Source organism: Panthera pardus, unplaced genomic scaffold (genome assembly GCF_024362965.1).
Source record: "Panthera pardus isolate Hobbes unplaced genomic scaffold, ASM2436296v1 HiC_scaffold_26, whole genome shotgun sequence".
In the NCBI taxonomy this organism is placed as follows: domain Eukaryota; kingdom Metazoa; phylum Chordata; class Mammalia; order Carnivora; family Felidae; genus Panthera; species Panthera pardus.
In genome coordinates this window covers 761,413-777,160 of record NW_026526832.1, presented here as the reverse complement: position 1 = coordinate 777,160, position 15,748 = coordinate 761,413, and the positions used below count along the sequence as shown (strand labels likewise).

The 15,748-nt window shown below is 49.3% G+C and overlaps 1 protein-coding gene across 4 annotated transcripts in view; it reads right to left on the bottom strand.

Moving 5' to 3' along the window:
- The window catches only part of TCF7L1 (transcription factor 7 like 1), a 157,693-nt gene extending 143,490 nt beyond the window's left edge, over positions 1–14,203 (bottom strand). For all 4 annotated transcript variants that reach the window (XM_019443359.2, XM_019443370.2, XM_019443378.2 and 1 more), the window contains exons 1-3: positions 13,946–14,203; positions 13,799–13,862; positions 13,456–13,583 (exon numbers count right to left, since the gene is read on the bottom strand). In XM_019443359.2, coding sequence (XP_019298904.2) covers positions 13,456–13,583; positions 13,799–13,862; positions 13,946–14,188 — 435 coding nt within the window. In that variant the 5' untranslated portion in view covers positions 14,189–14,203. The remainder of the gene's footprint in view (positions 1–13,455; positions 13,584–13,798; positions 13,863–13,945) is intronic.
- Between the last annotated feature and the right edge of the window lie 1,545 nt (positions 14,204–15,748).

The window sequence follows — 15,748 nt, the reverse complement described above, 5'->3', positions numbered from 1 at the left end:
ACACATGGGAATTCCTCATACTATCTTGTACTTTCTCTGTTTCTGAAATTATCGCAAAATAAAAAGTTAAAATTAATTAACATATATACTCCATACATATGAACTAATTGTATATATCATTCTGTTGACAACTAATTAATAATTCACATAAACTGGCAATTCTGTTACAGTAATATGTAACTCTTTCCAAAGGCAACTGGTAACCATGTAAGCCCCAAATCTGCATTAAGTACTGAAAGCTGATGTGCTAATTACTTTTGTTTAAGCATTCCTGGTTCTCCCATGACTATACCATTTGAGCATTTCCTATAAAAATATTTCGAGGGGTGCCTGGGTGGTTCAGTAGTGGGATAGAGCCCTGCATCAGGCTTCGCGCTCACAGCACAGAGCCTGTTTGGGATTCTCTCTCCCTCGTGCTCTCTCTTTCTAAATAAATAAATAAATAAATAAATAAATAAATAAATAAATAAACTTTAAAAAAATATTTTAAAATAGTGCAAGAAAACATCCACTTATCAAGATATTGACTAAAAGTCTTGGCTGCTAAACATCTTAATAAAGTTGTAATAATACTATAAATTATTCTGATGACATTAGTCATTTCTTTTTATATCCCAGAGATTCTATGATGCATTTAGTTTTAGCCTTGTACAAACCCTGGTTTTAAAATGCAGTCTATATAGCCAAAATTTTAATCCAGTAACCTTCAAATACACCATTATCCCCATTTTGCCAAAGAGTGCCCTAGGGCCACAGGGGCACAGAGCCAGACCATGGCTGGGCTGAGATTCAAGGCCAAGACTCAAGTCTCAGACCCTTTAGCCAGATTGCCTCCCAGAGGGAAAAGGAGCGGCCTGTCAGTTTGCTCCTCTACCCCTCGGGCCTTGCACTGCTTTCCACACAAGTTCCTCTCTCCTCTTTCAATGTCAAGCAAAAGCAACTGCTCATTAAGAGGCTTTCCCAAACTCCAGGTGCTCTTACCATCCCAGCCCCTCCCTGCATTAACTCTCCTTAGGAGGGTCTGGGAACACCCCTGCTATCATGATCCCTTTCCAACTCCAAGCTTCAGCACCAGCATCTCCCTCCCTGACAAGCATTTTACAACACAAAAGCTTATGGTGTCAAGTGTTTTCGTGTCACATATCTTTAACACTCCTGCTCTAATGCTCTACCTCTCCTCCATGGATTCCTCCTAGAAAACAGTTAAATAGATAAGCAAAGACTCTATCCAATATACACAGAAAATCATACTCTGGGGTGCCTGGCTGGCTCAGTTGGTGGTGGAGCGTGTGACTCTTCATCTCACGGTTGTGGGTTTGAGTCCCACGTTGGGTGTAGAGGCTGCTTGAAAATAAAATCTTAAAAAAAAAAAAAAAAAAGAAAAAAAAGAAAGAAAGAAAAGATGCATACATGTGCAAGAAAGTGGTACTGGTCAGGAGTAGGAAGCAGACAACAGACCACAGACCAAGTCAACAGATGCACATGACAACCTTACATATATGGTACCTAAGGAACCAAGTTTACTGCCTCAAGATGTGAGAAGAAAAACACAAGGGGGATTGGAGGGAATAGATTAAGCAAAGCTGCAGCGCAGAGCAAGGCAAAGAAAGATGGAGACAACAATGAACTCCATCTCTGAAACTGTAGAGACCAGCCATTAAAGTTCTGACTATCCCAGGCAGAAGCAGGGATTAAAAGTGCCTCCTCGGGGCGCCTGGGTGGCTCAGTCGGTTGAGCGTCCGACTTCAGCTCAGGTCACGATCTCGCGGTCCGTGGGTTCGAGCCCCGCGTCGGGCTCTGGGCTGATGGCTCAGAGTCTGGAGCCTGCTTCCGATTCTGTGTCTCCCTCTCTCTCTGCCCCTCCCCCGTTCATGCTCTGTCTCTCTCTGTCTCAAAAATAAATAAACGTTAAAAAAAAAAAATTAAAAAAAAATGTGCCTCCTCTGTGATAGGGCTGGAAATGACATCGAAAGGAACAAATGCAGAGATGTTACTCCTCGCTCATCTCTTACTTGTACACACTACTGCTTTGTGAATTGTTCCAAATGGCATTTTCACATTACCTTGGTTGCCAACTCTCAGTACAGGGACAGTCTAGGACTGTGGCTGGAATGATGGCCCTAACACTTCCCACACAGGTGATCCTGGCCCCGCACTTAGGCTCTATCGAAGCTTACTCAGGGATAAAAGAGAGCTTCCGGTAGCAGTCACGCAAGTGTCCCATGTGGTAACAGTTGTAAACAGTGTGACATAGTGCCCTGGAACACCGCAGGTGCTTATAGGGCTGTTTTTTTTAAATGTTGATGTTAAATATTCATGCTGTCAACATTCAACAAATGTCTGTGAGTCACTTTTTTTTTAATTTTTTTAATGTTTTAATTTTTGAGAGAGAGAGAGAGAGAGAGGGAGAGAGATGGAGACAGAATGCAAGCGGGGGAGGGGCAGAGAGAGAGAGGGAAACACAGAATCTGAAGCAGGTTCCAGGTTCTGAGCTGTCAGCACACAGCCTGACACAGGGCTCGAACTCATGAACTGCAAGATCCTGACCTGAGCTGAAGTTGGACACCCAACCGATGAGCCACCCAGGTGTCCCTGTAAGTCACTTTTCATGAGTCAGGTGTTGCAGTTTAATAAAGAAGTATTTTGAGGTGTGCTTTCCCTGTAGCACTGCTTTCTGCAGGGCTTGCTGTAGACCCCTCGGAGCAGTGGAGAAAGTAAAGCCCAGTGATGCAGCTGAGCAAGTCCTAGTCCTGCTTCCATTCTTCGTAACTGTTTGATCCAGGCAAGTTCACGATCATCCTGAGCTTATGCTCCTCATGGGTGGGGTGGGCCAGGCCGGATGCTCCCTTCCAGCTCAGAGGGCTACAGGGTACCCAGGCAGAGGGTCCTTGCAGAGGAACCTGAGGGAAGAACACCCAACCCACCCTAGCAGGTATGTGTTATAAATCTGACCTTAGTGACCCCAATGTACACTTTTTGCAATTTATGGAGAAGAATGCAGTCCCAAACATCAGAAATCACTACTGCCAACAAATATGGACTTGTAAACTGATCCGCTTTTCACACCATTGATTCCTACTTCTTTTTTCTTCCTCATTGTTAGATCCATCTTTTTTTTTTTTTTTTTTAAAGTAAGCTCTATGCCCAGTATGGAGCTTGAACTCACAACCCTGAGACCAAGAGTCACATGCTCCACTCACTGAGCCAGCCGGGCAGCCCTAGATCCATCTATTTTTAAAAATTTTTTGGGGCGCCTGGGTGGCTTGGCTGGTTAAGCATCCGACTTCGGCTCAGGTCATGATCTCACGGTCCGTGGGTTCGAGCCCCGCGTCGGGCTCTGTGCTGACAGCTCGGAGCCTGGAGCCTGTTTCAGATTCTGTGTCTCCCTCTCTCTCTGCTCCTCCCCTGTTCATGCTCTGTCTCTCTCTGTCTCAAAAATAAATAAACGTTAAAAAAAAAAATTAAAAAAAAAATTTTTAATCACAGTTTCTATCTCTCATATTTATGTTTTTTTGTTTTCCACACATTTTTTTATAGACGTTCCTACAAATAATGACCCCATTCACTGTATGAGGTTTAAGACATTTATCTCACTAAGATTTAGTGTCTTACAATAGCCAGATCTCAAGAAGGGCTTACTTAGGACCCCAAGTGCCTCCCCAGCATCTATCAACCATACTCAGAAGCCCTTCTAATTAATCTTTCCACCATGCTATTGTTTTCAAAAAGAAACCACCTAAAGATAATTTGGGAAGTGAAAGAAAAAGCACTGAATTACCTGAATCCTGATGTCAAACCATCTTACACACACACACACACACACACACACACACACAAAGGGGAGTAAGGAGGAGACTAATACATTCTCTGCAATTCTTAAAATAATTCTGTGTAAATGTTTAGTTATTTATTTCTTTAATACTCAATTTACTGTAATAGTTATAAATGACTGGGACTGATTTTTAACTTAGCTTTAAAAAGGCAACCAATTTATACAGTATTTTATAAAATAAATAACAGGGAAATAATATTTGCATGCGCGGTTCACCAGAGCTCGGTTTATTAACCAAACTATGTTGTAATCCAAGAGGCAGGGGTAGCAAGCACGTTTATGCCTCCCACCTTCTTCCACACCAAAGACACACTGTGTAATCTTCCAACCCTCGCCCACTTCAACAAGGAAAAACTGTCCCAAGTTCAAAACAGTTCCAATGTTAGTAGATAACCACTTTTTTCTCCCAAAGAGGGTAATGAGTGGTGGTAAAGCTCTGGGGGCCACCCATTAAAGGTTATTTAAGTCTTCCGGAGCACAGTCGTGATAGAACAACTCAAACCCCAGCCACTCACTCACACACCGTCTATTTGGGAAGGCACATTCCCAGGTCTGGTTCATAAAGTCAGAACAAATGTGCCACCCTCCACCCCAACTGGTAACTCACATCAGGATTTCTGAACTGCGAAACAAAGGTCAGCTGTCCTCCCAAGAGGAAGAGTTAGTTACATCAGGCCTGTGGGTAAAGTCACAAGGGTGGAACGGGGAACACCTAGACTTTAAACTCACAACCAAGTTCAAATCTTTGCACGGGTCGATTATCAGTAGCATGACCTTGAACAAGATACTTGACCTCTACTAATCTGCCTGCACAGCAGCAAAATAGGAATAAGTATCTATTTCATAGCAGGTCAGAAGCTATGAGAAATATTAAGGTTTTAGCAGCTACTGCCAAGCGCTTTCCAAATGGGGTGGAGCTCTTAACGCCCCTCAGGAAGAGCAAATGAGAGCACCCACTTTACCATACGTTTGCCAGCATTTAAAAATCTCATTAAGACAAAATCTCTGGTAATTTGGTGGGCCAAAAAACCAAAACAAAATAAAACAAAAAAGATTCTTTTCTTTTCTAGCATTGTTTGACTACCTGGGAGGTTGAACACAGTTTCACATATGTGGTGGTCATTTGTAGTTTCTTCTTTTGGGAATTCTTTGTTTATATTTATTTTATGGTTACCTTCCACAATTATGGTGAACACTTGGCGCCTTGTTCCTCTTGAATGAGACAGAGTTCTAAAATGCTATAGTACTGGGGCGTATGGGTGGCTCAGTTGGTTAAGCGTCCGACTCCTGATTTTGGCTCAGAGCATGATCCCAGGGTCATGAGATGGAGCCCCATGCTGGGCTCTGTGCTGAGTGTGGAGCCTGCTTGGGATTTCTCTCTCCCTCTGCCCCTCTCCCCTGCTCACACACACACTCTCTCTTTCACTCTCAAAATAAATAAATGAACATTTAAAAAAAAAAAAAACCAACTTCAAAATGCTATAGCACAGTTTGAAAGCATGAATGTGAGTTCATTTCCTGTCCTGAGGACTCCAGATAACTAAAGTTAGCACCCCTTATCACTTCCACAAAAGGTCCTGAAAAGGGCCATGTTTAGGAAGACATTTGTAGGATTTTATTTTCAAACTCTGAAATGTATTTCTAAACAAACTGTTCATCTTCCCATGAAAATCTGTAGGCTACATAATGAAAAGAAAAGATTTAAGATTCTGAAATGTATTTTAGAACCTTAAAGGTACCTGTCAACTGAGCTAACTCAGAGCATTCTAACAACTTATGAGTCTAAGAAAGAAACTGTACAGCATCCCAGAGCTGTTCACTAAGTAGCACATGTGGTAGAGAGGAAAAGGCAAGCCCCCTTGACTTCCCTGTGTTCCCTTCATCCCCGAATGCCGAGGGTTGGGAAATTGCATTTATATCACTGTCCCTTAAATCCAATCCAGTTTGGGAGAAAACAATAAAACATGGAACATATAATGGGGCACCTGGGTGGCTCAGTCGGTTAAGCGTCTGACTCTTGACTTTGGCTCAGGTCATGATCTCATCTCGATTCGTGAGATCGAGCCCCACATTGGGCTCTGCACTGACAGTGCGGAGCCTGCTTGGGATGCTCTCTTTCCCTCTCTCTCTGCCCCTCTCCCTCTCTCTCTCTCAAAAATAAATCAACATTAAAAAATAATAATAAACATGTGAGACATTTAAAAACCTCCTCCTAAAATACATGATCAGATTAGCCAATTGGGGGCAGTTTTCTATAAGCTTTTAAGCAGTCAGTCCTTTTCCAGCCCCAATTATTTATCATACCTCAGTATCTGCTCCTGACAGCAAAGGAGTTGTATTTTGATTCCACCTTTATCATCCTTCAAAATCAGCCAGCCCCAGACATTAAAAAGAGGAAACACTTACCAGGTGGGTCCTATCTTCCAATCAATGCCCAAAGGTTCATCATTTAACATGTAGCTAGAAGGTTCCCAACGTTTTTGGTTTTACAGTGGGGTGAAGAGGAAGGGCCCGTACTGACGACATGTCCAAGACCCCTGCTCCAGCCACCCTGCCCTGATTTGAGGACACAAAGCCATCCAACCATCCAAGGCACTGCCCCTCAATTTCGGCCAGCTCCACCTCTGCACATACATCCCCATCTTCAACTCTTGGGCGAGTCTGTAAAACTGGAAGGACGTCTACTGCTGAGCATCCTCCATCCATGAAAGAAGACTGCCTTCTTCCCAGTTCCATTCTCATTTCCCCTTCCCCCTCGTCTTCTCCATTCATCTTCCACCCTAGCCTACTGCCCTACAAACAGGCTCCAACGCCAACATCCCAAACACACCCTCTCCAAGACCCACGGCTCTTCCCTTCCCTCTACTTGTCATAGTCAAACATCTTAAATGGGTTGTCCAGGTGACAGTAGACAGGAAATGTGTAAGGTACACAGGGGTAGAGAGGGAAGTCTGGTCTGGGGTTCCAACTGAGTGAGGGACGGGTCACTACCTGGGACCAGTCCAGAACACAGCACCCGGGCACCCGACTGGGAAGTGCTGAGCTAGTACCTCTGCCTCCCCGGCTTCATCACTCCCATTGCCTGAACTGCTGGTCTCAGTGGGCACCAATAGCTTCCTGTTGCTAAATTCCCAAAGCTCCTCTTCATTCCACCGTCTTCTTGTCTCCTCTCTCTGTGGCATCTGACAGCGAGGACCAGCTTCCATAATGTCACAGGACCTGGGCGCTCCTCTTACCTTGGCAAAAGCTCCTTTCCATCCTGCCTCAGGGACTTCTTTCTCTGCTCGGAGCAGCCTGTCCCTTCTTCTCTGGCTCCCTTGCATCATCCCGAGGCTGCAGTTTCAACTATCCACGCATCACCTGCTCACACCCCAGGTGTCTCCAATGAAACTTAGCAGTTCCTCCAAATGAAAAGACCCTCACAGCCTGTGAGTTCTGCTGTTGCCAAAGTAGTCAATGAGCATCCGTTCAGTGTGTGTGTGGGGGGGGGGGGGGGGGGGCAAAGATGGCATGCCAGGGTCCCACATGGAAGAAGTCATTCCCTCGGAGGCACCGAGGCTCAGACATCAAGAGTTAAGTGTGACATCAGCCACTTTCTGCCTCCGGTTACTTCCCCTCCCCGCATAAATTCAAGTCACCATTCCAGTCTCTCCCATCCTACCCTTCCTCTCCATCCAGTTACTCTTGGGAGCACTTTTCACATCACCCCAGACTCCTGTGAGTCTCCTAACCCTTGTAGCTCCTTTCAGATCTTCTCCCTCCAATCACTATAGTCTAGGCAAACGTACTAGCCACATCACTTCCCAGTGTAATTTTCTATGGTTCTCAGCCACTTCCTGAGTAAGCCCAGATTCTTTCATGACATTCAAGGCATCCCATGCCCTGGCCCCTCATCATGCAGCCAAATGGAGTAACTTGTATTACCCCAGACAGCCCTGAACTTTTTGCCTTTGCTCTCCCAGTGCTGGCTTCCACCTCATGATTGGGGTGAAGGAAGACTTAACACTTCTCACTCCTGCATGTTTAAATTTTTTTTTTATAATTAACAAGAATTACATTGAATTAAAGAATGACTGGGGCGCCTGGGTGGCTCAGTCGGTTAAGTGTCCAACTTCGGCTCAGGTCATGATCTCGCAGCTCACGGGTTCGAGCCCCGTGTCAGGATCTGTGCTGACAGCTCAGAACCTGGAGCCTGCTTTGGATTCTATGTCTCCCTCTCTCTCTGCATCCCTGTCATCTGCTCACGCTCTGTCTCTCTCCCTCTCTCAAAAATAAATAAACATTAAAAAAAAATAAAATAAAGAATGACTGAGTTTCAGGGACTAGTTGTTTGTTTGTTTTTAAAGATTTTATTTTTTAAGTAATCTCTACACCCAGTGTGGGACTTGAACTCACAACCCCAAGATAAGGAGTCACATGCTTTACCAACTCAGCTAACCAGGCACCTCAGGGACTACTTTCAAACAATTTCTTCTCCCTAAGTTCCTTGATCATGTTAGCCCAAAACAACTTTTCTTCAACAAGCTTATTTTTTTTTTTGATGTTTATTTACTTTTTGAGAGAGAGAGACAGACAGACAGACAGAGAGAGAGCATAAGCGGGAGAGGGGCAGAGAGAGAGGGAAGCACAGAATCTGAAGCAGGCTCCAGGCTCGGAGCTGTCAGCACAGAGCCTGATGCGGGGCTCGAACTCACAGACTGTGAGATCATGACCTGAGCTGAAGTCAGACACTCAACCCACTGAGCCACCCAGGTGCCCCAACACTACTTCAATTTTTAAGCCCTTTAGGGCAAAGCTGGATCTACTTCATCATATCTCCCATATCCCTGAGCCACTGCCATGATAGGTCCTCAGTAAATATCAGATGAAATTGAAGAATTATGAATTAATCTTAAGAATGCCAATCTAAATTTCCCCAGTTTGGCAAGTCAAGTTGACTCTAAATTGGAATGACTATATTGGACACCTGGATGACTCAGTTGGTTAAGCATCCAATTCTTGGTTTTGGCTCAGGTCATGATCTCACAGTTCGTGGGTTCGTGGGTTCAAGCCCTGTGTCGGGCTCTGCGCTGACAGCATGGAGCCTGCTTGGGATTCTCTCTCCCTCCTTCTCTCTCCGCCCTACCCTGATTCGCGTGTGCACACACGCTCCCTCTCTTTCTTGCTCTCAAATACATAAATGAAACATTTTTAAAAAATAAATAAATTGGAATATAAGTAGGATATCTGCATTACATATATATTTGGATTATTGCATCTTCCAATGAGTTAATCATTATGTCATTTTTTAGGTCACAATTTTGTAACTTTGCACATCACTATAAAGGCAGGAACACTATGTTAAAGGTTACTTTTTGTTAGTGTACCAGCCTACTTTCTCCTCAAGAATCCCAAGAAGTGAGATCGATGAAGAACGAGACCAGCCTATAACTTTCCAACAGTAAAGCAAGTCAGGTAACCCTGCCAGATCCACCTACTCAAAGAAAAAAGACTGACAGGGTTCAAGTCCCCTCCACCGAGCTGCTCATCATTTGTCCCAGCAATCCAAGTGCCAAAAGTTCCGCCACACAGGCAGGGCCCTTGCAAAAGCTCATTCCATTTAAAAAAAACCCTCATTAAACCCTGAGTTATATTTAGAAAAACATGGAACAGAAGTTATATTTAGATGAAATGGCTTTAAAGAATTTTACCAAAAGCAGCATGTTTATACTGATCTTCCAGAAGAAAAAGATTTACTTATCAGCTTTTACACACAGCTTCTAAAGACAGACAACTTCTCTATCTGTACACAGAGATTTCTGCTTGGGTTCCTTCATGTCGGGCAGAAAACAAGAGCATCCAGGATACTTGCAAGACCTCCCATGGGAAGCGACAGGATAGGAAGGACTGAAAAACATGCACACATTTGGAGAACAGAACAACTTCATACAGAAGCCTGAGTCGAGATGGTCCAAGAAAGGTGCCAGCAATGCGATGCTTGAGCTGCATGATAGTGGTTCTTAAATTCATGAACTGGAACCCCAAGCCATAGACTCCCTTGACAACTTTACCCAGAAGTGTTCTTTTCCAAAATGCCATTAGCACACATGTCGCGGTCAAAATACCCTCTACCATTTCATAGCTAAGTCACCGAACCACATTCAACATTTTCTTTTTGGCTCTTATTAGCCTTACACTATTTTTTTTTTAACTCTTTAACGTTTATTTATTTTTGAGAGAGAGAGGGAGACACAGAATCTGAAGCAGGCTCCAGGCTCTGAGCTGTCAGCACAGAGCCCGACGTGGGGCTCAAACCCACGAACCAAGAGGTCATGACCTGAGCTGAAGTCGAATGCTTAACCCAGTGAGCCACCCAGGCGCCCCAGTCTTACACTATTTTTGACATCCACTTTCCTCTGTGTTGGCTTACATTTTCCTAACAAAAAAACTAGTCAACAGCACCAAGGTGGTTTAGTAAACTTGTGAAGCCTTTTCATGAATGAATGTGTCATTTCAGGGTGGCTTTTGGAGGGAGTGAAAGACGGTTTGTGGCAGTTATTCATCTCTTCATAGGCCACAGGGTCCCCAGGGCTCCAGAGGAGAATGAATCATGGCTTGGAGGCTTGGCACACACCCCAGGCTAAGGGGACCTCTTCTCTAAAGAGCCTCAGGAAGAGGCCACTTCCCAGCCTCCCAGCCAAACCAGAGTGGAGGGCAAAGGTAACGCATGGGGAAGACAAGTCCAAACTGCGGGACTGGCCAGCCCCCAGTCATCCCAGCAGGAATTATGCCAGTGCATGAGGGTGCGGCAGCCCTCTTGCTTGCTATTCCTAGGGCCAATTAACACCCTGAAAACCTCCAGCCAACCCCTACTTTTGCTTGTGGCTTGGTATTTCCAGAAAGTGTGAGAACAGCAGAGAACTGAAGTCACCCAGTTTTGTACTACTTAGAGGCTTTAGAGTAGGAACGCCTAAGGTTGTGAAATCTAGTAGTAAAACAAAAAAAGACCCAGGATGCCAAAAGGGAGAGCAGATCATATATTCCAGGCACCCCTCTGCGTCCAGCTTCAGTTACCTCTCTCCCCCCTCTTCTACCCTTATCTATGTACATTCATTTTACCAGGCTTGGACCCCAAAAGAGGACCACTTGGTCTGCACCTATAGTTTGCCTACTGTGAAAATCACATTAATTACGTTAATATAATCATCCACAGGAAAAGCATCATCTTGACCCTATAGTCCAGACAATCAAGTGCTTAAGTGTTTCCTCACTTGCTTTCTGAAAAGCCCATGATGTTCAAGGATAGGGTCAAAATTAGCAGGTTCTATTGAGCTCATCTAACTGCAGGAAACTCCCCCAGTATATCAATAAACTTTTGAACCAGGCAGGCCTAACACAATTAAAGGCACAAAAGGGGCACAGAAACTACAGGGAGATTGAACTTACTTCTATATGGGAAGTTCACCAGGGAGACCAGATTATGTAGGAGAGTGGGACAGGATACACTAAGATCTTTAGGAAAGGTTGACAACAGGGACTTGAGTGTCCCTGGAGGCTTAAAAGAAGGATAGTGACATGGGCCAGGGCAGTGAACAGCTGCAGGAATGAGCAGGGACAGTCAGAGACATGCAGAGGAGAAGGTTGGCTTCTTCAAGGAGGGCTCCAAAATTCCCACGCAGGCCTGGATTTAGTAATCAGGAATCCCCAGGACCAGCAAGAAATCAGCCTGTGGAAGTTCTGAGGCAAAAGAACATGTAAGATGGAAGAAGGAAAGAAGGGCAGTGGAAGATGGTGGAAAGATGGGAACCGACACAAACAGAAAACCAGTCCCCCTGAGGCTCTTGGGGTGGGGGTGGGGGGAGCAACAGATGAAGACAGGCAGTTGTCAGAGTTCTCCTTCAAAGAGGAAGAGTCAAAGCACCCCAAAGAGAACCGGGTAGGTGGAAGGAACAGGCTGCTTGAGGGAAAAACTGGTCATATTTGGGACACTTCTGGTGACTTGATCTGCACCAGGACCTGGATCAGTGCTGACTCACAGCCGTTAATGCCTCCCAGACTCCTCTCTCTAGACATCTAATGGTAAATGGAAAAATGGGACTTTGTTACAGGAACCCTAGCAAACCTGAGCTTCCAAAACCCTTTTAGAACTCAGCTACATCGGTGCACAAGGAAGAGAATCAGTGAACACCTAAACCAAGTCGCTGCAGCTTGTTTTGCTCAACTTTTACTTTACCCACTTTCAATATGAATGAGAAAAGGCACCAGTCAGACGCCCATATCCAGCTTATACTCAGGACTTCCCGGGGTGCTCCAAAGAAGGGACAAAGCTGCGGGGCTTTCCCGGCTAGAAAGATGAAGGTGTGTGGTCCCACGCCCCTCTCCCCAGGTCAGAGCCCCCCACCTCCACTCTCACATCCCTTCCGGCCAGGAGAGCGCCTCCACTCTCCATCGACCCTGTACCATGACAGTAGGGAGCGCCCATTCAGTACAGAGCGTTTCTCAGGCGGCCCTTTAATTATGACCAGTATTTAAGGACAGCTTAAGCATAAAGTGAGTTTGTCAGGCCTGCTCCTGAGGCGCCAACACCTCCCGCCCCCGAAAAAAGAACGAACTGGCGTGCACTGGCAAGCAAAGAGAGCCACTACGGTGCTCGTGGGGCCCAAGGGACGGCGGCGCGCAAGAGTCCGACAACAGTCACAGTCTCAGTAGGTAGGTGCTCACCGAAAATCTGCTATCGGACCTAGCACCTGAGCAGCTGGCCCTGGGGTGGGGTGAGGTGGCGGCGGCTCGGGGGACACAAAGGCCTTGCCTGCCCAGGGCTGCTCCCCTCGCGACGCGGGGGGCGCGAGTTTAGGGCCAGGGAGGGGGCGATGGAATCCGCCCTCATTTGCACGTCGTCTGGGGCCAGGTCAATTTGCTTAATCACGGCTCTAAATGCCAGCGCACAGCACACAATGCGCGCCCATTAACAGGTTTAAAGTGTCGCAGCGCTCGCTTTAAATGAGAAAAGCCGGCAACAAAGGGGGAAAAAGCCAAGTTCCTCAACTTGAAGAATGCCTCGGGTCACCCTCGAAATCATCTAGGCGAGTTTAAAATCCCAAGCTCCACAGAACAGTTGAGGCCCCCGCTCGACGGCTGGGGGTAGGGAGGGGGGTGTGAATAATCCGCCACGAATACTGGGTTTCTTAGGAACGAACTCGCAGCAGCCCAGTGAAACTGGAGTCGGGGGCAACGTCGCCAAGCCAGCTCCCCCAGCCCACTGCCCAACTGCCAGGGAAAGCTGACGGATTTCCAGGAAGGAAAGCGAGACACCCCCCCCCCCACCCCCGTCCAAAAGCGGGCACAAATCCAAGTTCTCCTTTACTACCAGCAAAGAATTTTGGAGGCCAGGGAAGACCCCCAGAAATGGACCCCAAAGCCTCTTCCCCAGTAGAAGGGTAAATTTTAAAGGAACTTTACTTTCCTGCAAGCACTGGCCAGCGCAGCCTAACGCTCGGCAGCCACAGAATAGTTCAACTCCGCAAACTCGCTCTGCCCAGGATCCTCCCGAGACGGCCCCATCCCCCACCCCGTCGCCGAGCCCGGGGGCGCATCCCGCCGGCCCGGCCCCCCACCCGCCCTGGCGCGGCCCGACCCGCACTCACCGTGCGCGCTCCTCCCGGAGACAGGGGTCCGTTGGAGAGGTACGGACTGCTCAAGTCCGGGATCATCAGGAACGGGTACCCAGGGTACGGGGGGCCCTTAAAGAACGCGCCGTCCTGGGGCCTTCTCACTGCGGGTGAGACCGAGGCGGGGGTGAGGCCCGGGCCGCCGGGACAGCGCAGCGGCAGGGGACCCGGGGCGGGGACCGCGCTCCAGGACGGCTGTGGCCGCGGGGGACGGAGAGCAGGGGCACGGCCACGGGACGAGGGGAACCGTGGGCGGCCTGAGCGGAGGCGCTGGGCGCAGCGGGGCCCGCGCGTGGGGGCTGCCCAGACCCGCACGTACCTTCGGCGAAATAGTCCCGCGGCTTCTGGAAGGCGTCCCGGGCGGGCTGCGGGCGCCTCTCCGCCTGCGGAGGAGACACAAAGGCGAGGGCGGGTGAGCGGGCGCGGGGCCGGGGTCCCCCGGGGTCGGCCCCGGGAGCCTCCTTACCTCCGAGTCCGAGCTGCTGCTCTGGTTCTCCGACTCGTTGACCAGGGACGACTTGACCTCGTCCAGGTCCCGCTGCGCCGAGGCACTGTCGCTGCTCGGCTCCTGCTCCTCGCCCCCCTCGTCTTGGAAGGGGATCAGCTCGTCGTTCGCCCCGAGGTCGTCCCCTCCGCCGGCCGCCCCGGCGCCCGAGCCGCCGCCGCCGCCGCCGCCTCCCCCGCCGCCGCCGCCGCCGAGCTGGGGCATGGTGGGGCCGCGGGCCGGGGCCGCCGCTCTCCGAGCCCCTCGCCGCCCGCGCCCGGCCCGGCCCGGCCCGGCGCCCGCCCCTCCCTCCCTCCCGCTCGCCTGCCCGCTCGGCTCGCCGCCGCGGCGGCCGCAGCAACAAAGTTTGACAGGGCGTGGCCCCGCGGGAAGCGGGCCGGCGCGGCCGGGCCGGGGCGGGGGCGGCTCGGCTCGGGCCCCTCCGGCAGCGCCCAGCCCAGGGCTCCCCAACTCGCCGCCGCCGCCTGCTCCGCCGGGGCGTCCCAGCGCCTGGCCCGCCGGGGAGGGGCGAGCGGCGAAGGAAGGAGGGATCGCCGGGCTGGGCAGGGGGGCCGGAGGGAGGAGCCCCGGCTGCAAGCTGACACCCGCGCGCCTCGCGGAACCCAGAGAGCTCCGGCGCGCACACACTCACTCGCATTCACACTCGCACACCGCTCACTCACACCTTCCGGGGGCTGCGCCTCCCCGCCGCGCGCACCCCCGCGCCCCCAGCCTCGTCCTGGCCCCCTCCCTTGCGCCTCGCCACGCACCCCCGGCGGTCCTTCCCCACCCTCCGGCCCACCCCTGCCACCCCCTAAGCATCCCCTAACTTTCTTCCAAAGAACCCCCACAACTCCTCACCGCTTCCACACACCCCTCCCACCGCATCGGCGCGCTGGCGGGCGGCACTGCCCCCTGCGGGAAAGCTTCGGACACACAGACTGGCCGCGGACACTCGCTGCCTGGAGTTCCTCGGAGCACTGGACCCCGCCAGCCTGCTCGCCCTCGCCAGATGCGTGGGGCAGAGGATCGGGCCTATTTATGGCATCCCGGAATACGCCGGTGGCCTTCTGCTCCTGCTCCCGTGGGGTTCCAACGCGCCCCCTCCCTAGCCCGGGTTTTTTACCTTGTTCAGGTGCCTAAAGTCACCCGCCACTAAAATCCCATAGATCACCTGCGCCCCATAGTTCCCGACCGGGTCCTTCTTTAAACGAACAACTCAGTCTTGGTTTCAGAAAGGGTTCGGATTTGGTTCGTTGCGAAGGAAAATTGTGTGCTGGTGATCTCTGGAGTCGTTCACAAAGCTGCCTCGGTAGCCAAGGAGCATATAAAAAAAAAATACCCAGCCAGTCTCATGCTTACTTAAAGAAATGCCTCTTGTAATTACATTAAGCTAGCATCCCTCTCCAACCAGTTCCGGAAAGTTTTAAAAAGTAGATCCCGTGTCATCCACAGTAGGAACTGTTGGTGGTGAGAGCATCCATTTTAAGACCAGACTGAAAGGCAGTATGGGAATAAAACTGTTTTCAAAACTGCCAGGGGAGTTTTCTACAGCGATTCCTCCCCAAAGGGATAAAGTCACAGATACAAGGAAGTGCAAAGCAGCGGGGAGGTTGGCAAGGTGAGTTCTGGGTCTTACAGCGAGTGCCCTGCCCCGTGCAGCAACCAGCCCAACAGAATGAGGCCCCTGCGCCTAAGGATCCTAGACTGATTTTTGGAGAAACATTAAATGAAAGTCAGTGTATATGGCACTCATTCATTTTTGTCTTTTCAAAATTGCATATA